The sequence below is a fragment of the Vanessa cardui genome, chromosome 24 (genome assembly GCF_905220365.1).
Source record: "Vanessa cardui chromosome 24, ilVanCard2.1, whole genome shotgun sequence".
In the NCBI taxonomy this organism is placed as follows: Eukaryota; Metazoa; Arthropoda; class Insecta; order Lepidoptera; family Nymphalidae; genus Vanessa; species Vanessa cardui.
Window position 1 is genome coordinate 2,643,713 of NC_061146.1, and position 26,368 is coordinate 2,670,080.

At 33.0% G+C, this 26,368-nt stretch overlaps 1 protein-coding gene across 1 annotated transcript in view; it reads right to left on the minus strand.

Moving 5' to 3' along the window:
- The window catches only part of LOC124540128 (tubulointerstitial nephritis antigen-like), a 63,397-nt gene that overhangs the window by 21,255 nt on the left and 15,774 nt on the right, over window positions 1–26,368 (minus strand). Inside the window, exons 2-3 of the mRNA XM_047117565.1 lie at window positions 13,340–13,479; window positions 12,421–12,592 (exon numbers count right to left, since the gene is read on the minus strand). Coding sequence (XP_046973521.1) covers window positions 12,421–12,592; window positions 13,340–13,479 — 312 coding nt within the window. The remainder of the gene's footprint in view (window positions 1–12,420; window positions 12,593–13,339; window positions 13,480–26,368) is intronic.

Genomic DNA, 26,368 nt, shown 5'->3' on the forward strand with positions numbered 1-26,368 from the left:
TGTATGACATTGATGTGGGTGATGGTGACCACTTATCATCAGGTGGCCCATATGCTCGTTTGCCAACCAATTCCATAAAACAAAAAAAATATGAGGATGATACAGACCGATCTTGGCTAAGGCGGCCATATAAGGACACTAGCCAACTGTTTGAGAAGTATTATAATGCACTAACAAGTGAGTATGTAACAGCAACAGCCTGTAAACTTCCCACTGCTGGGCTAAGGCCTTCTCTCCCATAGAGGAGAAGTTTTGGAACATACTCCACCACGCTGATCCAATGTGTGTAGGTGGAATCCACGTGTGGGAGAATTTCTATCAACTTTGTCACATGCAGGTTTCCTCATCATGATTTCCTTCACCGCCGAGCACGAGATGAATTCGCTGAATGAAACTCGCCTCTCGAGTACGTAAGTTCCGTTGCATTTTCACAATCCACAAGTACAAGACCAGAATAAGATCAGGTCAGACCGGGCAAAACAGACCAGGGCAGCTTAACGTGCTTTGCGTAGCACGGAGATGTATATAATGTTTGACTTCGGGAAGCGAATGTAATTTTATTTATTTTGAAAACATTGTGATCTACCGTATAGAATAAGGCATCAAAAATCAAGAATCAAAATAAACTCTATTCAAGTAGGCTTTTACAAGCACTTTTGAATTGTCATTTAACAATTAAGTGAAGCTAACACCGATTCCGAAAGTCGAGTCTATAAGAAGAATCGGCAACAAACTTAGTAGTTACTCTTTTTCAACATTTAAAAATACAGTCATGTTAGTTAATTACAATAATATATGTATATGTATGGAAGTAATGGAAAGGAACTGTATGGAAGTATGGAAGTCAACAGGTATTAATTCCACGTGTTTTTATCGATCCATTATTCCCACGGTTAATTTTCTCCGTAAAACATAATTTCTTTATATAACGGTTTTGTCTATGATTAGTAATAAGTAGAAATTACAGGCGCGAGATAAATGAAGGCTTGTGTTGGTATTCATTATGCTATTAACCTAATGCCTTCCTTCAAACTTGTACTTGCAAAGTTCATTTATCACAACCATCTGCAGTGCTATTCGGTACTTTGTAACTCACTCGTGAAATTATGAAAAACTAACGGAATATCTAGCCTGATTTAATTCGTATTCCTTTAAATGCTATAATTATTTCAGCCAATGACGCATTTTGAAATTCCATGAACATTTTCTCCTGAGCCAATCATTGCTATGACCTTGGGCGAATTGGCCACCAATAACGCAATATTCGATAGTATTGGTCTAATCAATAATACCCAATGTATATTTTAATTTAACGATCGAATACTTGGTGGAATATGTTCCAAACCTTTTCTTCACAAGGAAGCCTTAGAACAGCAGTGGGAAATTTACAGGCTGTTGTTGTTATTGTTGTTAATCGTAGGCAAATATAGGAATATTTAAAAATTGCCATTTATAAAAAATTCTCTTGTTTGAGACATTATTTGAGCTAGGTTTTGGCGCGAAACGACGTTATATTTTTTATTAATTATCTCTTAGCATAATATATTAATTGCAGATAATAAACCATGACCAGCATTATTTACGAAGAGACTTTGCATTTTTTTATTTAAGTGGAACAATGGCATACTTTTTCAAAAAAGTGATTTGACATTTTTACAAGAACATTAGTAAATCGTTTACAAGTTTTTTTTTATTAATATTATTAAAAAGAAAAAAAACTAATAACTGATTAAGGCAATCAATTTAAATGACATAATTTATCATCACAATCACAATGATCAGGGTCGTTCAGTAATACGATATAACAAGACGAAAGGTCAAAATCTTAAATCCTAAAAATCACATTTATCATACAAACAGCTAAATAATATTGCCGCCAAATTAAATGTCAGTTTTAAATTTGTTTTTTTTTTTTTTTTAATTTAATAAATTATTCCACAAAGGTTTTTATCATTGAGAATATATATTTTTAATTTTTAAATCGAATTTGATTTTTAGAAATATTCAAAATTAAACAGAGTTGAGACTTGATTTTCCTTATATTGCTATGATCTACAATGCTACTACAATGTACTCTTGTAATTTACAAGAATAAAAATCTTCCAGTATATTAGTAATGATGATAAATGTTGACACTTAATAATCAACTATTTCGACATTAGATGTTTGTTTATTTCATAATGAGATATCAATGAAAATCTTACTAGATTTCCAAACAAATCACTGCGATAACCGCTGTGACATTGACGATAATAATCATTATGATGATTATTTTATATAATATCACGATTTTGATCATTTTGACGTATTATAAAATATATATAGAAAATTATATATATAACGTCATGTTTGTTTATAATGTTATTTAAATGGTGATAATTTGAGATGCATGTTTTATGCAATGAAAATGTTAAGTTTTAAGCTGTTTTAATGAAACAGAATTTCCAGTAGTGTTACATTTACGGATTGCTAATTAAATAAAAAGTAAAAGAAAAATATGAAGTAATCTGTTTCGGTTTATAATCATTTTTTAATCTGTGACTCACAAAATCGTCACTGGTATTAGTAAAATATGAATAGTAATTTAAATTCGAAATTTAAATTATATTATACTATTTAAATGTTAATAAATACACTCCAATTTGTACGCAATTCGTGTCACTATGAAAATTTAAAATTCGAATAGTCAAAATCTTAACAATTCATATCACGTCTGTGTAAATAAATAAAAATCGATTACAATGTCAAATGCTTTGTAATCGGAAGTTTTCCGTCGATTTGGATAATAAATATCTTATACGATGATCCATGGCCATAACGTTGACGTAATTGACTACACTTGACATTTATTAACATACTAAGCGATGTCGTATATAGTACGACACAACTTAGATGTAGCATCGGCAAAATTCGTAAAACCGATCACATCCGAATTAGGTACGCTATCCCATTTTGCATTTCTTTTTTAAATTTTGTTCAAGTGGGCTTTTACAAGCTCTTTTAATTCGTCATTTTACAATTAAGTTAAGCTTGTAGTAGTTCGGAAAGTAGATTCTACCGAGAACAACCGGCAAGAAACTCAGTAGTTACTCCTTTTCAACATTTAAAAAATACAAAGTCATGTTAGTTAAATAAAATTATTTAAATTAATATATCCTGCTTGGAAGTCAACAGGTATTTAACTATTTAACTGAATTTTTTTTTATGTGAATATGATCTTTACATAAACGTAATATATACGTATATACATACTTTATATAAACCTGTAATATCATATGACCTAATATATAAGTCAATTTGACACGTCGATTTACATGCATTTTTCTTTCTCGGGTTGAACAGACGCGAGAATATATAGCGACGAATAGCGTCTAATGGTGCGATTGGGAGCTATTTCTATTGGTTGGATAAATCGGCAGTAATCGGTTTTATTAAATTTGCCGATGCTACATCTAAGTTGTGTCGTACTATATTTTACTTCACATACAACATAATGTTTTATACAATACTTTAGTGAGTGAAAGTTGTATAAAAAACATCTCTCGAGGTCGAAGATTATAAAAAAATCCGAATAAAACTCTTTTATTGTACCATAGCTTCCGTCCAAAGTATGCATTATGTTTTATTATTGTGTCAATGTTTATATCGTCATAATTTAATTTTTCTTTCAGTTTTAAAATGTATTTATATTGGTGGTAGAACTTTGTGCAGGCCTGTCTGGGTAGATACCATTCACTCGTCAGATATTCCACCAAACAATAGTATTGTTATGTTCCGGTTTAGAGGGTGAGTGAGCCAGTGCAACTACAGTCACAAGGGACATAATATCTTATTTCCCAAGTTTGGTGGCGCATTGGTATTGCTAGGAATGGTTAATATTTCTTACAGCGCTATTGTCTATCGGCGGTGGTGACCACTTACCATCAGGTGGCTATATATTATAGTCGTTATATGCGTTATATGCTAGTCCATCAATCTATACCATAAAACCAACGCGATGTATTAATATCAAGGTCTCAAGTATATACAAATGTGAATTAAAAATAGTTACTGTGTAAATCATGACCGCGTGCAATAGTGGCAAGAATGCTAGCAGCATTTCCCCCTTGAATCGCAATTCCGATCCTCTGGGCAAAAAGATCCCTTCTGTTACCAATGCAGGCGAACAGGCAATAATTTAAATGAAGCTTTTTGCACTACTACTCCAAGGACAAACATAACAAACATAATACAAACTATTGTAAAAAAAGTATGGTAACAGCACGTAAATTTCCCACTGCTGGGCTAAGGCCTCCTCTGTCATTAAGGAGAGGGTTTGGAACATATTCCACCATCCTGTTCCAATGCGGTTTGGTGGAATGCACATGTGGCAGAATTTCGATGAAATTAGACACATGAAGGTTTCCTCGCGATGTTTTCCTTCACCGCCGAGCACGAGATGAATTATAAACACAAATTAAGCCCATATATAGTGGTGCTTGCCGGGGTTTGAACCCGAAATCATCGGTTAAGATGCACGCGTTTTAACCAATGGGCCATCTCAGCTCAATTCGAAACTATTGTAGCGTAGCAAATTTTATTTAGTTATAAATATTTAAAAGAGAAAATTGTTTAGAAAACATGACCAATAATGTGGCAATAATACGTTGGTTGAACCTAACAGTATCGGATTATTTATATGTTAATACGATACATTTTCTCTCGATGTTTCAAGTGTTGCCTGTGCATACTAATCTAAAGACGCAACTGTTTTTTTAATCCAATTCCTATGTAAAGGATGTTAATACATTTCGGTTGTCAACCTTGCGAAAGTGTTCAATAATTCCATTCAGGTCAGGATTTTGGATGGTTTTTATTATGAAGGTTCAATTGTTTACAAATAAAAATTGTATCCCTGTGGTTCAGGGACAAAATTCGGTAACACTGAATATTCATGTCCTCAATTTGGTTTAGAAGTCATCTACGACAGCGTAAGTATGGAACGTTTCGAATATTCCCGAGGATGTCTCGGAAATATTTGAAAGTTCTTCGCTTTACAACAACAGCCTGTAAATTCGCACTGCTGGGCTAAAGGCCTCCTCTCCCTTTGAGGAGAAGGTTTGGAACATATTCCACCACGTTGTTCCATTGCGGGTTGGTGGAATACACATGTGGCAGAATTTCTTTGAAATTTGTCACATGCAAGTTTCCTCACGATGTTTTCCTTCACCGCTGAGCACGAGATGAATTATAAAGACAAATTAAGCACATGAATCAGCAGTGCTTGCCTGGGTTTGAACCCGCAATCATCGGTTAAGATGCACGCGTTCTAACCATTGGGCCATCTCGACTTCGCTATTATTTACTAATAGTCGCCCTCGTCTTTGCTTTCGCTTTAAGGTGTTAATTCTCATATGTCTCATCTCAGGCAAAAAAGTAGTCTATAGGCAAAATAGCATGTCCTTTCTTGAAGTTCAAGTTTGCATCACACCAAATTTCATCAAATTTGGTTCTGTGATTCGGTCGTGAAAGAGCAACGTACAAGCAGTTAGACGAGCTTATTTTCACATTCATAATATTAATAGATATACTTAAATATCATCGAATGCGTGTTTAATTAGGATTTTGTGGATACTTCGACCAATTTTTACAACAATTGACAGCTGACTAAGTTTGGCAAACGCCTATGCATCGTCTCTTTCTTTATATAAGTATTGTTTTTCGGAACTTGCATTCACTAATAAATTAAGGGCATTACATAGTTATTATAGCAATTTAGTGCATATCGCGAATGTTTAGGTCCCTTCGGTGTTGTGAAAGGCACCAAGGTTTGAGACGTGAGACAGTTTAAATTTAGCTATGACCCAAGTTCGATCGGCCGTTAATCTGGCTCAACGCCATTGTACTTGTGTCATTACTAAAATAAATCTTTTAATTGTTTTTTTAATATATTGTGACGATTCATTTAGACATGACTAATGAAAGTAATGATACAAATTTCGAAAACAGGCTTTCATGACATGACGTGACATATGTGCTGTGGATAGTTGAGAAGTTTCTTCATAACGAATTTAGGGAGTATACTTGTAAAAAGGCAGCACACTCAAATCGTTACTGAAATGATAAAGCTGCATTTTTGCTTTGTTTTAATTTTTTTTCGAACGTGCTTGTCTACGAAACTATCAGTTTGATTTGGTGAAGTAAATATTCTTGAGCAAGTGTCAATTTCACGGCGTTTAGTAATACGCTACGATGCACGAGATTTGAGCAACGTAAAAACGTGGGGAGCAACTAGTACGACGTTATTTTGACTGCAAAATTCACTACATACTTCAACAATACTAGCTTGAACTAAAAGGAAGGACATAGTATGTTGTTTATTTATATACTACATCTGACAACCGAACTAATTAACTATAATAGTTGTTACTCTAATAAAATTCCGCAGACATTTTTAACTTTGCCGTTTCATAAATTTAAATCGTTTGTAAAAAATACATCGGTAAAAAAGGCATATTACTCGACACAAGATTTTATAAATGATAAAAAAGAGTGGAGTTAATACCTGTTGACTTCCGAGCAGGGTATATTAATTTAAATAATTGTATTTAACTAACATGACTTTGTATTTTTTAAATGTTGAATAAGAGTAACTACGGAGTTCCTTGCCGGTTTTTCTCGGTAGAATCTACTTTCCGAACCGGTGGTAGCTTCACTTAAATTTAAAATGACGATTCAAAAGTGCTTGTAAAAGCCTACTTGAATAAAGTTTATTTTGATTGATTGATTGAGGTCGTCATTTTAGGAGTGAGAAACAAAGACTCTTTTTGCAGAATAGTAATGCTGCTGTCGATATACGTAATTCCAGGAGAAGTACTTGAGTTTGATACATTACTTATTTATTTATAAAACAAATGCTACACGCGTTACGTGCACAGCATCAAAGAGCAATCGTTTCAAGGAATTTGCTACAATTCATATTTTTCCTCACAAAATGTATTGGAACTGATTTACAAAAAAGGGAATATGATAAACCACGAGAACGAGACCATTGATCGAACAAAAAGGAAATTAATAAATAAAGTGGCCAAAATTGTATTGTTATTTTAATTTATTTTTTCTATTTGTGGTGTACAATAAAAAGTGTAATAAAAGTAATTATAATTTAGATATGTAGTAATAAATAGTTTAGATATGTAGTAATTAAATAAGGAAGTATGAATTGTAGCACTATGAGGGTGACATTTTCTAAATAGAAAAAACTCTCCCTTAAAAATAAAGAGAAAAAAAAAAAAAAGAAAAAAAAGTAATTTGTCACTAATGACGTCACCTGGATAGTAACACGTCTACAAATAGTATTTAGAATCAAATAAAAGAACTTATTCTGTACATTTTAAATATCTATACTGATATTTTAAATATTATGCGACAACATGTATTTCTATCTATATTAATATTATAAATGTGAAAGTAACCATGTCTGTCTGTCTGTCTGCTCCCCATTCTCGCTTTCACGACAAAGTCGCTGAACCGAATTTGATGAAATTTGCTATGAAGCAAACTTGAACTCCAAAAGAGGACGTAGGCTACTTTTTTGCCTAACACATGACAACCAACATTTTTAAATTATATAATATGTATATACACATGTACGCACGCACATACATATAATTGAGATTCATATACATGTTAGGAACGCTTTAGCTTCAGTTTGTATCCCAAATTAAACCTGTAACCAGACACGTAATGAAAAACGACGATTCTGTGGCGAATCAATTTCGACTTTTTCAATTGTTTCGTCCGTGACTCTTCCATTCTGTTTTTTTTTTTTTTTGATTAATTGAAACTAGTTTAGTTGTTAGTGGTTCGAATGAACGACAAACTACAAATAAATTATTTTCGAATGTATTTTTGTACAGATTTTAGTTCGGTTAAGCAAAACAGCAAGGTAATTGTTGTATTAATTCACTGTATAATAAAAGATGTGGCTAGTTATAAATAAATACATACATTACTAGTGCCTTGGAGCGTAATTTATTTTAAAAAAAGGATGCTATCATCTGTCACTTTTTGGCGCGAAGCGCAAATACTATTTCTGAGTCACAAAAAATTGTCGTTTTCGTTGGTTTTTGTTATTTATTATTGTCAATTTAAAGCGATTATATATTTTTTTATTTGTTGCACTTACATAGTCTATTAATTTTTAAAAGTCATTATCATAGTTTGGAAGGAATATTTTAATTACGAGTTATTACTGTATAGATACAGATTATAACATCGATAATATCGTAATATAAATTTTGATTAATATACCAAATAAATGTTTACGTAGGTACTTAATAAATATTATCAACTTTTGAATGAATTGCTGTCGTCAAAAATATTTCCATAAACAATATAATTCTTTTCACAATAACATATCCGTGACAAATGTGAACATATGTTTAATTAGTAGAGCAATTAACATATTCATATGTAACGCGTAACTTTAACGCTTTCAAATGGTTCTAGCTTATGAGTTTAAATACTACCAGTAGAAAAAAAGGTATAATACATATTAGGATTAGAATATTATTACAAGGACGAATATAAAATATTAGTAAAAAATAAATATAATACGAGAAGAGTAACTGACAAAAAGTTTCATCTTTCACAGATTTCTAAACGCGCCCGTAAACATCAAACATGGCCCCCATTGAACTGTCATATAATTGAATTTCATGGATTTAATATCAAAATATCTCGATCATACGAATATGTTATCATTATTTTTTATTTAATCCCAACTACCACACATTGGTACCACTAACTAATCAGATATTCTACCACCAACAACAGTACTCAGTATTGTCACAGAATAAATTAAGTTTTACATTCGTGTCGCTTGCACAATATATAGCACTGTGCCCGCGACCTTGTACGCATTTGAATTTGACAAAAAAAAATATTATTGTAGCGTAAGTTACTCCGTATTATATCACTTATCTGCCAGTGAAAGTCCCATCAAAATCGGTCAACCCAGAGATTAACCTTAACAGACAGACAGACGGAAAAAATGGTAAAAAATGTTATTTTGGTACATGTACTGTGAAAAAATGGCAATTTTATATATTACAAACAGACACTCCAATTTTATTATATGTATAAATAATATATAATTTCTCAGATACGGTTATTTGATGCTACAGAGAATGGGAGCATTCTAAGAATAGTCGAAACATAACAAAGAGACAACCTCCACACATCACAAGGGCCCGACGGCCTTGGTGTAACTTGGGTTATCCGTAAACAAAACGGACTTTACATAATTCATTGTTTTTAAACTTCAGAGATGCATTGTATAGATTACTGTTACAATGGTGTGGTGTAAAATGGTAATATTGTTGTATTTTAAAATTTCTTTTACGTGACACGTTAGTTCTTTGGCAGTGGCGGATTTACCAATAGACTAAGCAGGCTGAAGCCTAGGGCGGCAGATTTAGAGCATTTTTTTATGGTATTTTATTATAGTTAGTGGACGAGCAGATGGGCCACTTGATGGTAAGTGGTCACCATCACCCATAAACAATGACGCTGTAAGAAATATTAACCATTCCTCACATCGTCTATGTGCCATCAACCTTGGGAACTAAGTTGTTATGTCCCTTGTGCCTACAGTTACACTGGCTCACCTACCCTTCAAACTGGAACACAACAATACTGAGTACTGTTGTTTGGCGGTAGGATAACTGATAAGTGGGTGGTACCTAAACAGACGGGCTTGCACAAAGCCCTACCACCAAGTAGGTAATATTATCTTATAGAAATTAAAAAATACTTATAATTATATGTTTATACTTAACGTCCGTAATCCATCTACTCATCTACATAGCGGGTTGGAAAAATAATCTAGTACTGACAGAAATATAAGCTAGTTCATAATCATACTAATAACGGGAAAAAGTCGATGTAAAAAGGACGATAGAAGATAAATCAAAAAGTTGCAATTTAAAAAAATGTAATTAATTGAATTTCAAAAGTAAGTAGGGGTGGCAAAAATTGAATAGCCTACTAGTAAATTTGTAAATCCGCCATTGTTCTTTGGGTTCAACGATACATATGCCGTGATGATGAGGGAATCTCGTCCTTATGTACTGAAGTGCCTTCGCCTCCACGGGTTTGCGTGGTAACTTACTATTTCATTGCTTTAAAGTATCATTACATAGTGTAAAACTAAGTCGCTTAACGTTGTCTGTTCCTATGTATATGTATCCTTAGATCTTTGAAATAACGCAACGGATTTAGATGCGGTTATTCTTAAATAGATAGAGTATTTCGAGACGAAGGTTTTTGTATATAATCAAAATCAAACTTTATTCAAGTAGGTTTACAAGCACTTTTGAATCGTCATTTAATAATTAAGTGAAGCTACCACCGGTTCGGAAAGTAGATTCTACCGAGAAGATCCGGCAAGAAACTCAGTAGTTACTTTTTTTAACATTTAAAAAATACACAGTCATCTTAGTTAAATACAATTATTTAAATTAATATATCCTGCTTGGAAGTCAACAGGTATTAACTCCACGCTTTTTTTACATCTATAAAATCTTGTATCGAATAATATGCTTTTTCTACCAATGTATTTTTTACAAACGATTTGAATTTAATAAACGGCAAAGTTAAAAATGTCTGCGGAATTATATTATACGTGATGTATGATATAATACGTGGACCATAGTAAAGAAAAACAGATTATTAATTTTAGAAATTCCTTATCCTACGAGATATATCAAAGTAATGTATCTGTAGCCATTTGTATTGTCTAATGACACAAAGCTATGATTACATATATTGACAATGTGCAGAACATTTACAACATATATAAATAGTACAAAATAAATAAATACCAAGAAATATTCGTTTAATCTAGAAAAACCTGTATCAAATGAATGTTGATCACGTGGGTGATCTGTAATGGACCCGAACCGCAAACTGTAATCAGTAATTTGTAAGAACTCGTTAATCATGAGATAGTATGAAATCACTTGCTCTATATCTTATAAACCTACAAATAAACAAAGAACAGAGAACCCAAAAAGTCCTATGTGCCAACGACAATCGGGTAAAAAATATATATATTTCTAGTAGTCGTTTGCGGCTTTTTAGGGTAATGATTGTCATTTGTTAAGCAAAAAAGTAGCCTATGTCCTTTTTATCAGCTCAAGTTTCCTTCACACCAAATGTCATGTCTGCTCCATCTCCCTATATGAGAATACATATACAAATTCAAATATCTACTATATATCTTTTTTTAAGTTCAAATATCATAACTTCAAGAAACTTATAAAAGAGGTATGTCTTTGATGTCAGAAATAAACAATTCCATATTTGAATTCTAAAAAAAAAAACAACACACACAAAATTATGCACAAATCACCAAAACCTTCAAGTTGATATCCAAAAATTAGCATCCCGAGTGTTAATTGTGCGAAATAATACAAGATTCCACCTTGGTGAGATCAGCGCTAAACAAGGCTATATTTCCGGATGTAGGTCACACTAGCTTGAATACTAATGTGTAGGTTACCTAATATTTGAACTTAGAACAGCATGAAACTCACGCGTCTAATTTTAAAACAGGTTAAACGGCCAAAGAGAGCTACTTGATTCATAATGTCATATACGAAAACCCTCCATGAGAAGTGTTGCATATTTTAATATAAGTTTTATATATACTACTTTATTTATTTTATTTTATTTGGTTGGTCAACAATGCGTATATTATTATCGTTATATAAAATATAACGATAATAAACGATAGGAAGTAAAAAAAAAAATCGATGTAATAAATATATATATATGGGACAAGATGTATCAACTTAAGACTTCATTTTTGTTGCCCAGTACGATATTTTTCACGAGTTTGAATTATATAAGTAGGTAATAGGTTATTCTTTTTTTTTTTAAAGAACGACGAACGACCCGCCAGTTTCGCATGGGTGCAATTCTGATAAATATACTACCGAATTTGTTTTTTTGATTCACATAAGAAGCTTCTAAAATTGTCTGCTTTTTTTTACTATAATATCCATGTATTATATACAAAAACCTTCCTCTCGAAACAATATATCTATTAAAAAAAAAGCATTAATATCGGTTGCGTAATTTTAAACATCCAATCATATACGGTGACAGACAGCGACAAGCGACTTTGTTTTATTCTATATAAAGATAGTATATATCTCTAATTAAGCAAAACAAAAATAAAAGTAACAGCCTGTAAATTTCCCACTGCTGGGCTAATGGCCTCCTCTCCCAAAAAGGAGAGGGCTTGGAACATATTCCACCACGACACCACAAATTTCGTTGTAATTAAACACATGCAGTTACCTCACGATGTTTTCCGAGATTAACTACGAAAACAAATACAATAATATATATAAAAAAATGTTTTCAACTTACCAAGTATTGCAGTCGACTCTTCTGGTTTCACCTTCGAGATAAAACTTGCCACCGTGTTGGCAAGGAGTCAAAAACGGTAAGGGTTGCTCTTCATTCCGGCAAACTTTCTGGTAATCTGGGCAGCAGTCATCGTGGTAACGGTCGCAGAATTCGTCGCAATAGCACAGAGTATCTAAACAACGAGACAGACTTTACAATTGTGTATTATATTAGCCGGCCTCACGCGTAAAGGGTTACGTATTTATAAAAACGACAAAAGAATCATGACTGATATATTTCGATGAGTTTCTATTGCCGGTTGCCGTTAAAAATATCAAACCAAAATCTATCAAGGTTAATGAGAAGTGACTGACAAACTTCTTCTACGGACTTCACGTCTTAGTAATAAGGACCTATTTTACCCTTTGAGCTCAGAACCCAAAAAAAACATCGTATATATACGAGTACAAATTAAAATAAGACTGAATATGTATTATATATAAAAATGTTATATGTGTGTAAGTATATATATTTATATGTATCTATGTATGTACGTATATACATATATATTTATATGTAACGTATGTAGTTTATATATATTTTACATTAGTATGTATATTATAAGTCATCATTCTCTTTTATCTTGAATATTATTTTATTTTTATTTTTTGCACTATCCTGTTTCTGCTTTTGCAAATCCTTTCACCAAAGGTTGTCTGTTAGAGATTGCTTTAGCAATAAGACCGCCTTTGCACGCTCTTATTTTCTTGTCTTTGTTGTAATTGTTCTCTTTATTTGTATGTCCTTTCATTGTGTGCAATAAAGTATTAAATAAATAAAAAATAAGACTTTAGCTCTTATCGTAAATAGTATTATAACGCGACATCGCCGTAATATTGGCCATTCGATGTTAAAGTATATACTAAGAACTAATATTTACCGATTATTCTGTGTGAACAGCCATCCTCTCTGTCTTTGCAGCATTTGTTGTCTATACCGCAGTAGGGCCCAGGCGGTAGATCTGGATGCCAATACGCCGCGACTGCGCTTAAGAACGCGCAGAGAAATAGGAAATGAATTCTGAAAAAAAAAATAAGAACACATTAAAACCTTCTTAAATATATTTACACTATATAGACCCGAGATGGCCCATTGGTTAGTTCAAACCCAGGTGACAAATTTGCACAACATCTGACTCGACGCGAGACTTGAACCCAGGACCTCGAAATAAACTCGACTTAAACGAGCTGCTTTGGTGACCAAAGCAGCTTTTTGAAATTAGAAAATTAATCATTTCGAATCGTAAATTCTCCAATTCATTAAATAAACACTGTTTTATGAGTCAATCAAAACACATGTAACGCATTATCTAAGATTAGAGCCAATTTAAAATATCGTTAAACGACAGAGTAGCAAGTAATAGAGGTTACGCAATATTTATATTACAATTTAATTACAATAAATTACATTGAGTACATTTTAATTCCATAACAACTTTGGTAGTCTCTATTTAAATGCTATAATAAGTATGTATACCTACCTATGATATTAATAAAAAACAAATTTTATTATATGATGGCGTATACATATTCCTAGCCTACTTCAAAAAGAGATCATATGTTCGACGCGTTTTTCATATGTTTAAATTTTTCGTATTTAACACACATTCACCGAACACTCATAAATTTATGAAATTATTTGTTTAATGTGGCTATGTTTATATAAACGCGCACATGAATAAAAGAACATTAAACATTATTTGAACAGCGTACTAACACATTTGTAGACAAAACATTTCATTAACCTATAAAAACACTTTCATTTATAAATTAAATTAAATAAATGCCACCTCTATTGACATCTAAGTCTACAGCACATTGACCTACTTGCGAAATAATCATGACACTGATAAGAAAAGGAATACTTAAATATTTTCTTTTGTAATTTGAGTCACCGGTTATTCAATTTTTTTTTATTTCCCGCTTTGTATATCGGCTTTGTAATATATTATTGCAACAATATATAAATAAATAAATATGAGACAACATCACATACATTACTCTGATCCCAATGTAAGTAGCTAAAGCACTTGTGTTATGGAAAATCAGAAGTAACGACGGTACCACATACAACCAGTCCCAAGACAACATAGAAAAGTAATGGTAATCTACATCGACTCGACCGGGAATCGAACCCGGGAACTCGGAGTGGCGTACCCATGAAAACCGGTGTACACACCACTCGACCACTGAGGTCGTCATATAAAAGCAGACTATATTAGCATAGTACGCTATTGAATACTAACGATAAAAGCATCGCATTTTAATCAATAAATCAATATTAATATAAAAATGATTGTTTCTATTGTAATGTACATCTAGGAGTAACAGTAACAGCCTGTAAATTTTCCACTGCTGGGCTAAGGCCTGCTCCCCCATCTGCGCCCTCTTACTTAAATATTATACATCAAAATATACAGGGCATAGGTGGCAAAGATCATGAAATAGAATTATTTTCGGAGTGTTATAAAATACATGTATTTTGTTTCACAGAACATTGGGTTAAAAAATTTGACATATTTAATATTTCAAACTTTAAACTGTCAAGTGCGTTCGTAAGAGGGAGTGCTATTCGTGGTGGCTCATTAATATTAGTACGGAATGATATCGTTTGTAAATCTCGAAAAGATATTGTGGCCCTCTCTATCGAACGTACTATCGAACTATCCTGCGTGGAATTTCCACAGTACATTATAGTCTGCGTGTACCGGCCCCCATCGGGAGATTATTATTTGTTTGAAACCACTATGGAGGACATTCTTAAAAAGCTATGTAAAACTAATAAATATATAATTGTATGTGGGGACTTTAACATCGACTTACTTAAAGAAACTACGTTAAGTGTTCGGTTGGTCGCCTTGTTTATGTCATTTAATTTAACTCATAGAGTTAATGAACCGACGCGAATAACCGACGGCACTTCTACGTGTATTGATCAAAGATTTAAATCGTTAGATGCGCCCCTGCCATAGTATAACCGCTATAAAATGTGTCAATCCTCAAATGAGTGAGCTTACTCATTCGCTATCAGTGTTCATTTATATGCAGTGACAGTCAGACGTCATCCATTGTAATTAATGCGCTAATTATAATCCAAAAAAAATCGCAAAATGCCGTCATGTGCCTTTCGAAAGTGCAATCACAACTCAAGAAATACTAATAAAGCCCAGGGTGTAACATTTCACTCGTAACTGTTTATATTTATTTTAATATTGAATTTATTTTATTCCCATGTCCGAAAAGACCACGAAATGAAAGAAATTGTGCGACAGAGAAAGTAGTATGGCATAATTTATGTTATTAACAGAGATAAAACTATTGTCTCAGTACCATTCTATTAACTAATATAACTAGATACACGGAAGTACTACGGAAGTGGTTTGGAAAGGGATCATCTATAAATGGACATTAACAGCGACAATACTGTGGTAGCGTCGACATATTATGTTTTTTAAATATTATATTTAAAAAAAAATGTTTTAAATTGCATTGTAATATTTTTGTAATATTAGCCCGTCAAAGTATATTTTTGTTCTTAGAAATCTAGTAGCTTAGTAAATTATGGATGTTTTATTAAAAATGGTTCAGTTGTTCAATCAAAAGTAACTTATTTGGTGCTGGAATAAAATTTAAATAATTGAAAATACCTGTCTCAAAATACGTTTTTATTATTTAGATTTCCGCAAGACACACGAACGTTAGCTACGAAATTTAGTCAAGTTTGTTCTGCCTAGAACAACCAGCAACTTGGAACCATAAAATACAATTAATAAAGTCTGTAATTAAATGCTACGCTGATGTACTCCCTCATCATATTCATAAAAATGTTTAGAGAACAAACAGTCAAAAGTATAATAAATTGATTTTATTTAATGGAGAATAAATATTATGAAATAACAATAAAATTATAATACATTTTTTTATAGTACAATTATATATTTTTTTGTTAAAATGAAAAGTGTTTCTTAATAACGTAAAAATTGCAAAAAATACATTTTTGTAATTTTTACAAATTATTTTCTTTAACAATCTAATTTCCTACATTTTACAATTTGATGAATTTGTTGACCGTACTTCGAACGCATTCGTGTGAGTGCGTAAGCCATCGTAAACGACTTGTCAACACACGCATTGTAAAAATTATTCCACAGTTTTTCAAGGTGAGGGCGCATCTAACGATTTAAATCTTTGGTATTGATAATGTGTTCTGTGACTGTGAAATATATAAAGTATCAATTATAAATAATTTAACTTCTGACCATTGTGGTCAGAAGTTTTCATTAAAACACAAAGAAATAAATCATTTAAAAAAAATAACATACAGGCCAATAACGGCTAACAAATTACATTGTTTTAAAGATATTGTGGCGTATAAATTGTCTAATCTAGATCTTACGACACAGGATCCAAATGAGCTTTATAATTCATTTTTTGAAGTAATACTAAAAGAATTTAACAATGTATTTAAAATGAAATCATGTTATAGTAACACAAAATTAAAGTTTAGTGACTGGGCTACTGTTGGTATTTATAAAAGTAGAAATAAATTATACGACTTATATGATATGAGGCGGTGGAATCGAAGCGTAGCCTTTTTAGAATACGTCATTAAATATTCCAAAATTTTTAAAACAGTATGCATTTCTGCTAAGTCCTTATATTTAAAGAAAAAAATCCTGGATTCTGATAATAGAATTAAAGCCACATGGGATGTTATTAGTAGTGTTAGTGGAAAACCCAAAAAGGAAATGATACCAATAGAATTGAACACAGGTAGTAGATACACGAGTTCTGAATTAGAGGTTGCTAATTTATTTGAATCATTTTTTGATAAAGTACCCCATAAAATAACATTTCATTTAAAATCATCTACATCAAATGCAGCTAGGTTATTAAATAATAGTGTTTCTAAATGCGTTATTGATTTTTCATTTGAAACGGTTTCTGCAATAGATGTCATAAAAGTATTTAAAACTATAAATATTAAAAAAACTAACGACATATGGGGCATTTCGGTAAAATTTTTTAATAACATCATATACGATATTGCTCCGTATATAGCAGTAATTTTTAACAAGAGTTTGGACACGGGTTCATTTCCTAACTTGTTAAAATGTAGTAAAGTTTTACCACTTTTTAAAACTGGAAACAGAAGCGATCCCGGTAATTACAGGTCTATTTCAATACTCCCATCCTTAAGTAAAATTTTCGAAAAAAATATTTTAAATCAACTTCTCGTCCATTTCGGTACAAATGCTATTTTTCATGGTGAGCAATTCGGTTTTAGAAGAGGTCGCTCGACAACTGATGCGGGAATTGCGCTTCTCAAACATATTTACGATGCTTGGGAGAAATCACAGAACGCTATCGGAGTATTCTGTGATTTATCTAAAGCATTCGATTGTGTAGAACACGAAACGCTTCTTTATAAGCTCAAATATTACGGTGTTAAAGGTAAAGCTCTTGATCTCATCGCTTCATATTTAAGTCAAAGAATCCAGCAAGTTTTCATTAATGGAATAAAGTCTTCTGGATCTACGTTAAAAATGGGAGTTCCACAAGGTTCAATTTTGGGTCCCTTTCTATTCCTAGTATATATAAATGATCTTCCTTTCTATGTTAAGGGTATTTGTGATATAGTGTTGTTTGCTGACGATACTTCGCTGATTTTTAAGGTTGACAGGAAAAAAAATGACTATGACGATGTGAACGGTGCATTATCACAGATACACAATTGGTTTACGGTAAATAATTTAGTTTTGTATGCTCAAAAAACAAAATGTGTAGTTTTTACCCTACCTAATGTTAGCAAGCAAAATTATAATATATCTTTAAATGGTGACCGTCTTGAAGTAGCTGATACTACGGTGTTTTTAGGAATAGAATTGGATTCCAGACTTCAGTGGACTTCTCATTTATCATCCCTAACAGGAAGACTCAGCTCCGCAACATACGCGATTAGAAAAGTTAGACAACTAACTGATATTGATACCGCTCGTTTAGTTTATTTTGGTTATTTTCACAGTATTATGTCATATGGCATATTACTTTGGGGTAACGCTGCAGATATTGAATCTGTCTTTATTTTACAAAAGAGAGCAATTCGGTTTATTTATAATCTTGGAGCTAGAGACTCTCTTCGGGATGTTTTTAACAGAGTAGGAATACTTACTGTTGCGTCGCAATATATTTACAACAATATCATGTATATTCACAGTAACATTGATCACTTTGATAAAATCAGTGATAATCATTGTATATGCACTAGAAGTAAGGATAAACTTATAACGCCAAGTTTCCGACTCCGCAAAGTCAATGGATCCTTCTTGGGGCAAGGTATCCGTTTCTATAATAAAATTCCGCAGAAATTTTTAACTTTGCCGTTTAGTAAATTCAAATCGTTTGTTAAAAATACATTGGTAGAAAAAGCATACTATTCGATACAAGATTTTGTAGATGATAAAAAAGCGTGGAGTTAATACCTGTTGACTTCCAAGCAGGATACATTAATTGAAATAATTGTATTTAATTAACATGACGTTGTATTTTTTAAATGTTAAAAAAGAGTAACTACTGAGTTTCTTGCCGGTTCTTCTCGGTAGAATCTACTTTCCGAACCGGTGGTAGCTTCACTTAATTGTAAAATGACGATTCAAAAGTGCTTATAAAAGCCTACTTGAATAAAGTTTATTTTGATTTTGATTTTGACGAAAGGGTTGGGAACATATTCCACCACTCTTTTCCAATACGGTTTGGTGGAATGCATGTGTGGCAGAATTTCGATGAAATTAGACACAAGCAGGTTTCCTCACGATGTTATCCTTCACCACCGAGCATGAAATGAATTATAAACGCAAATTAAGCACATATATATACTAGTGCTTGCCTGGGTTTGAACCCGAAATGCTAACGTTCTAACCCCTGTGCCGTCTCAGCTCTAGGAGGCTGGGTTGATAAAAACTTTTGACGTTATACAGGCTACTAGTTGTAGCCTGCGGCGTCGCTCGCTTTACGTGGTAGGTTGTCACAAAAAAGTATCCATTACCACGGGAATCCCCCCAAGGTGTTGGAGGCCCGCATAGGCGGTCCGACCGTCAGGGCGTCACGGTAGCATGCGTAAGCGATCCCATGGCGCCCGCGGAAAGACGGAGAGGGTACCACTGGTTTTTTAGTAGGCAAAAAAACTATATGTCCTCCCTTGGAGTTTAAATTTGCTTCCTATTTTTCTTGGTGGTAGGGCTTTGTGCAAGCCCGTCTGGGTAGGTACCACCCGCTCATCAGTTATTGCCAGATTGAGTGAGCCAGTGTAACTACAGGCACAAGGGACATAACATCTTAGTTCCCAAGGTTGGTGGCACATTGACGATGTAAGGAATAGTTAATATTTCTTACAGCGTCATTGTCCATGGGTGATGGTGACCACTTACCATCAGGTGGCCCATATGCTCGTCCGCCAACCTATACCATAAAATAATAAATAAAAAATAAATCCTATCACATTTGATACAGGCAAGAGTTACTTTCACATTTATAATATTACTATAGATTTATTGAGAAAGCTTGAAAAATATGTTATGTAGACTATATTTCATGCTTTTATAAATCACTCAGGAATAGTAGAAGTTTTTTTTTATAATTCATGGACAGTAATTAATATTTTTAATCTGTCGAGGTCTGATTACACTCTCGTAGCATAGTGAACTCATTTATTTGTTAGTAGCATCATTTGTATCACACATGCTGTAATAAAATAATTAGTTTAATTAATGAATCAATTTGTCACTTTAGTTATGGTGTAACGATAATGTTTCAAACACTAATCGTTTATTGCTTGAAAAAATAATTTAAGTAACAAAATTGATTAAAATACCCAATTGGTATTCGGACTCACGCGCGAAGTAACAATTGTCTATAAAAACGGCAAAAAATCATGTCTATTGAATAGGAGCACCACGTAAATACTTATTTTATTCGATTTTAACTATTAGTGGTTATAGCGGCTACAGCAACAAACAACAGCCTGTAAATTCCCACTGCTGGGCTAAAAGCCTCCTCTCCCTTTGAGGAGAAGGTTTGGAACATATTCCACCACGCTGTTCCAATGCGGGTTGGTGGAATACACATGTGGCAGAATTTTTATGAAAATTGTCACATGCAGCTTTCCTCACGATGTTTTCCTTCACCGCTGAGCACGAGATGAATTATAAAGACAAATTAAGCACAGGTGCGCCTGGGTTTGAACCCGTAATCATCGGTTAAAATGCACCTGTTCTAACCACTGGGCCATTTCGACTCTGACGACGGATGACGGACGGATAGCTGAGTCTTAAATGAAATAAAAATATATTTTATCAATTAGGCTTTTATAAGCACTTTTGAATCGTCATTTAACAACTACGTTAAGTGAATCTACCACTACTTTCTACTGAGAAGAGCCGGCAAAAACTCAGTAGTTACTCTTTTTCAACATTTAAAAATCTTGTTATTTGAATTCAATTATATATGTATATAATACATCCTGCCTGAAAGTCAAGAAGTATTGATTCAACGCTTTTTTATCATCTTAGCAATTTAGAGTCTTAGAACCTTAATAATAGAGTTTCATTTTACTTGGGTACGGAACCCTAAAACTGCTCCTATTCCAATTAACATATATACTAATATAGAAGTGAACACTAATAGCAGATTTCAGATGATAAACTATGTCAGTAAATGCACAGACTAAATATTAAACAAACGAAAAAAAATACACGTTATTTAATTACGTGCTCTGTTATTGATAAAGATTTTTTTATCTGTACAATAAATCATCAAAATAGGTTTGGTTTGTTCAGTGATGGAAAAATTTAAATGCGCAATTCTAAGAAAAATAGAATAAAAAAATTGTGATATAGCATCTGTCTCTTGGTCTTGAAACATAGTCTTTTTTCTGTTTATCACCAAATGACTTTAGCTGTTTAAATCAGGCGAATTTATTTAATGTCGAGTATTCTTTACAAAATAAAACATAGAAAACAGATTATTGATTTCATAATGTATCTGTAGAATATAAATTTTTTAATTATTTATTTTTACATATCAGTGTATATAACTTAAAGGATGACATTAGATATCACACGTAATAAGTTTATATATTCGCACGTGTCATTGGCGAAATAATCTTTGCCTTTTTGGCACATAAAAAATACATAAAATTAAAAACACGAAACACAAAATTATGGTATTTTGAAAATAAAAGACGAATATTGCATCATCGTGTTTTGGTGTGGGGAGATTAGAGACACATATTATCTCAAGATTCAAATTTCGAATTTCGAATTGAGTCAGTGAAAAAGTTTTAGGTCCATTATGGCCTGAATTGAGGTTCAATGTGATACCTCTTTGGTAGAATTGCTGTCCCATTGGATAACGAACCAGGGAATACTTAGTGCTGTAAACATTTGAGTGCTCACCTGCTATGACTAAGTTAATGGCTATGGCTAGGTTGCGAATAGTAAATAGTCGTATTTTTGTCATTTAAAAATATCGTAACATAATATTTGGAATTCTAAAAACTGTTAAGTCATTTCGGACTTAGTGAATTATTGAGTATAAGCTGATCGCGCGATATTGTTCGCGTTTGAAATTAACAAAATAAAAATGATATTGTAGCCTAAGTTACTCGTTATTATATCAGTTATCTGCCATTGAAAGTCAAGTTAAAATCGGTCCAGCCGTTCCCGAGATTAGCCGGAACAAACAGACAGACAGACAAAAATAGTAAAAAATATTATTCTGGTATATGTACCGCGTATACATACATATGCATTGAACAAAAAAGAGTATGGAGTCGAGATGGCCAAGTGGTTAGAACGCGTACATCTTAACCGATGATTGCGGGTTCAAACCCAGGCAAGCACCGCTGATTCATGTGCTTAATTTGTGTTTATAATTCATCTCGTGCTCAGCGGTGAAGGAAAACATCGTAAGGAAACCTGCATGTAATAAATTTCATAGAAATTCTGCCACATGTGTATTCCATCAACCCGCATTGGAACAGCGTGGTGGAATATGTTCGAAACCTTCTCCTCGAAGGGAGAGGAGGCCTTTAGCCCAGCAGTGGGAATTTACAGGCTGCTGCTGTTGTTTTTGTTGTTGAACAAAAAAGGGCTATTTTAATATTACAAACGGACACTCCAATTTTATTATGTGCATAGATCAAGTGCAACGGATGTGATCACTTATGTATCGGTTTTGTAATCGTAATTATCGTTAGAACGCTGAGCTTCGAAACCTATCAGAAAATCAGCACGTTAACCGGAGACCCTGTTAAATTTGGAAATATAAACATTTCGTTATAAATCATTCAAATACTAAACGTCAGGTTGGTTTAGATTTACGAGGGACTAAATATTGTGACAGAGAACGTATTATCATTTGATAAAATATAAATCACCCTTATTGCATTGTGATAAGAGCGAAAATACAAGGACTTATTTGCCTGTGTGCGATTTAATGTGGCTGTCAAAGGCAGTATTGTAACTTACTACAAAGACCTTTGGAGTTTCAAATGTCGTCGAATCTGAGAGCGAATTGTTTACACTAACGGTATAGAAAGGTCAATTATAAATAATTTAAATATTGTTTTACTCGTTTTTACCACCCACTTATCGGTTATCCTACCGCCAAACAACAGTACTCAGTATTGTTGTGTTTCGGTTTGAAGGGCGAGTGAGCCAGTGTTAATACAGGCACAAGGGACATAACATCTTAGTTCTCAAGGTTGCGCATTAACGATGTAAGGAATAGTTAATATTTCTTACAGCGTCATTGTATATGGGTGATGGTGACCACTTACCATCAGGTGGCCCATATGATCGTCCGCCAACCTATTCCATAAAAAAACTCATATGACTCATTGGGTAGAATTTAAAGCGAAGCGAAGGATTGTTTAATTTTCATGTTATTTTTTTTAATGACAAGTCATATAAAAATATACGTTATTCAAGTGAACTATTAAAAGACCACTTAATACAGGTTTAAATTTGCAAACGGTTCTGAAAATAGATTCTACTAGATACTTTACTTTGCGGGCTGGGAGATAGAAAACATCTTAAGTTAACCTACATTCATAACATCGCAAATGTATTATACTCGTACACCAGCTCTTAAGCAGTGTGGTACAACAAACTCCAATGCCTTAGCTGAACACGAGAGAAAGCTAGCATAGCTAATTTCTATGGATGTTAATTTTTACAACCTTTATATTAACTTGAAATTTTTTTTCGTTCGTTAATCTTGCAAACACAAGTAGAACATCGTCTTCTTATCCTATGGAATAGATTTTATATGTTGCTTGAATTTCAATAAAAAAACATTTTCATGTCAAGCTAAACTTTATTAAATACCTAGTATTCGTTTCTGAAGATACTCCTCAGCGATCAACAGCATAGATAACAAATTTCGAATATATAAAACCTTCTTTTTACTGATAATTTATTTTTTTATGGTTTACGTAACAGTTTCACGTAACAGGAATTTTAGTTATTTCTAAAACTAAGCCTTTGTCTAATCGCTACCTAGGTCATATCTTTTAGCGTTAGCTTAGCGGAATTAGTTTGAACTTTGATATTTTTTTCAAGGCCATTTATATGACAGGCATTCAATTAACAATGATTAAACAATGTATTAAAAAAGTGTAACAATCTATGAAAACTTTTTGGTTGTTATATCGTTTTAACGAAAGACTATTTATTTTGATGTAGAATTAAGAATGAGATAGAGGTAACAAGAAGAATCTCACACGGATCTTCACTTGAAAAAGTATGTACTAAAATATATGAAATACGGATTTCAAGAGTTTTCAGGGTGAAGATAGAGGATCCTAAGTTTCAAGGATTTCGTTGATAAGGCTCAAAGTCACACATTGAATATTAAAAGTTATATAGATTCACTACGTCCCTTCACTACGTAATTATCTGGAAGGAATAAAGTGAAAAAGTGCACCAGAAATAATAATACTTCTTGGGTAAAATTCCACAGATATTTTTAACTTTGCCGTTTCATAAATTTAAATCATTTGTAATAAAAACATTGGTAAAGAAGGCTGAATTATTCAATACAAGATTATACAGACGATAAGAAAGCGTGGAATTAATACTTGTGCACTTCCAGGCAGGATATATTACATACATATATAATTGTATTTAACTAACATAACTGTATTTTTAAATGTTGAAAAATAGTCACCACTAAGCCGGTTCTGCTCGGTAGAATCTACTTTCCGAACCGATGGTAGCTTCACTTAACATAGTAGTTAAATGACGATTCAAAAGTGCTTGTAAAAGCCTATTTAAATAAAATATATTTCAGTTTTGATTTTATTCAACCAAGCTGAACCAAACCAGGTTGGATCAATGCTCATGTGGCATAATTTCATCTGATGCAGGTTTTCTTAAGATTTTACTGTACTGCTGTTGTGTTTTCTGGGTTTGAATCTGTACAAATCCATAAATTTATCATTATAAGATTCATGTGCTACCTCACTGGATTAAGAGTCTTTCTCAGAAATGTTTTTATTACGATATATTTTAAATGTAAGTAATGCAGTATGTATTGTTTACAATATTTCGAAATTATCAATATAACCGGCTTATGATGAAGGTGCCCTGATAAGTTATTATATTTGTTTGTTTGTATTTATATTGATTATTATTGAATGTTATCTTTATCCTTGCTCGTTGTGCAATGTGCAATATTGTTATTATTTTTTATTGATACCGGTCTACAGAATAGGAGCTGAGATGGCCCAGTAACTTAACCGATGATTTCGAGTTCAAACCCAGGCAAGCACCACTATATATATGTCCATAATTTGTGTTTATAATTCATCTCATGCTCGGTGGTGAAGGAAAACATCGTGAGGAAACCTGCATGTGTCTAATTTCATTGAAATTCTGCCACATGTGAATGCACATGTGGCAGAATTTCAATGCATCACCAACCCGCATTGCTGCCTTGGTTTGGACCAGTAATCATCGGTTAAGATGCACGCGTTTGCACAATATGTTTATGAATAAATATATGTCATCTGCGACTTTGAAGATAGGGTTTGGTCATTTGGTCTGTTAGGTATAAAAAGTAGCGTATGTACCTATGATTAGGTCCTATAACAACAAAGGACAGACAGACAAAGTGACTATCGCATAATATTAGTATGGATTTATCTTATCAACATGAGTCAATCTGTTTAGTGGTGATAGCGAAAGAAATTCCCCACGAATATCTCGTGAGATTAGCGCTACGGACACACAGACGTATTATTTCAGCTTAGTGAAGCTCAGCGGTTTTTGGATCTGAGATGGCCCAGTGGTTAGAGCGCGTACATCTTAACCGATGATTGCGGGTTCAAACCCAGGCAAGCACTACTATATATATGTGCTGAATTTGTGTTTATAATTCATCTCGTGCTTGGCGGTGAAGGAAAACATCGTGAGGAAATCTGCATGTGTCTTATTTCATCAAAATTCTGCCACATTGGCATTCCACCAACTCACATTGGAACAGCGTGATGGATTATGTCCCAAAACCCTGTCCTTAATGGAAGAAGAGGCCTTATCCCAGCAGTGGGAAATTTACAGGCTGTTACTTTACTTTTTTTAGGCGGTTTACCGATCTCAGGTATAAGTTATGTTAACATCGACCATTTTATTGTATATTTAAATTTGGTTTATAAATGCGAGTCATTTTCTTTGTATAGATGTCTTATTCTTGTTTATGAACATCTGTGTAACCAAAACTCTCCTTACAAAACTGCTTAGCATTTTCAGAGGTCATACACTAAAAACAGCTATACAATTGTTTTGACATGTAGTCGTTTATTTTTAATAATGAATAATTTACTTTACAGCCTTGTATGTGCAATTAGAGTA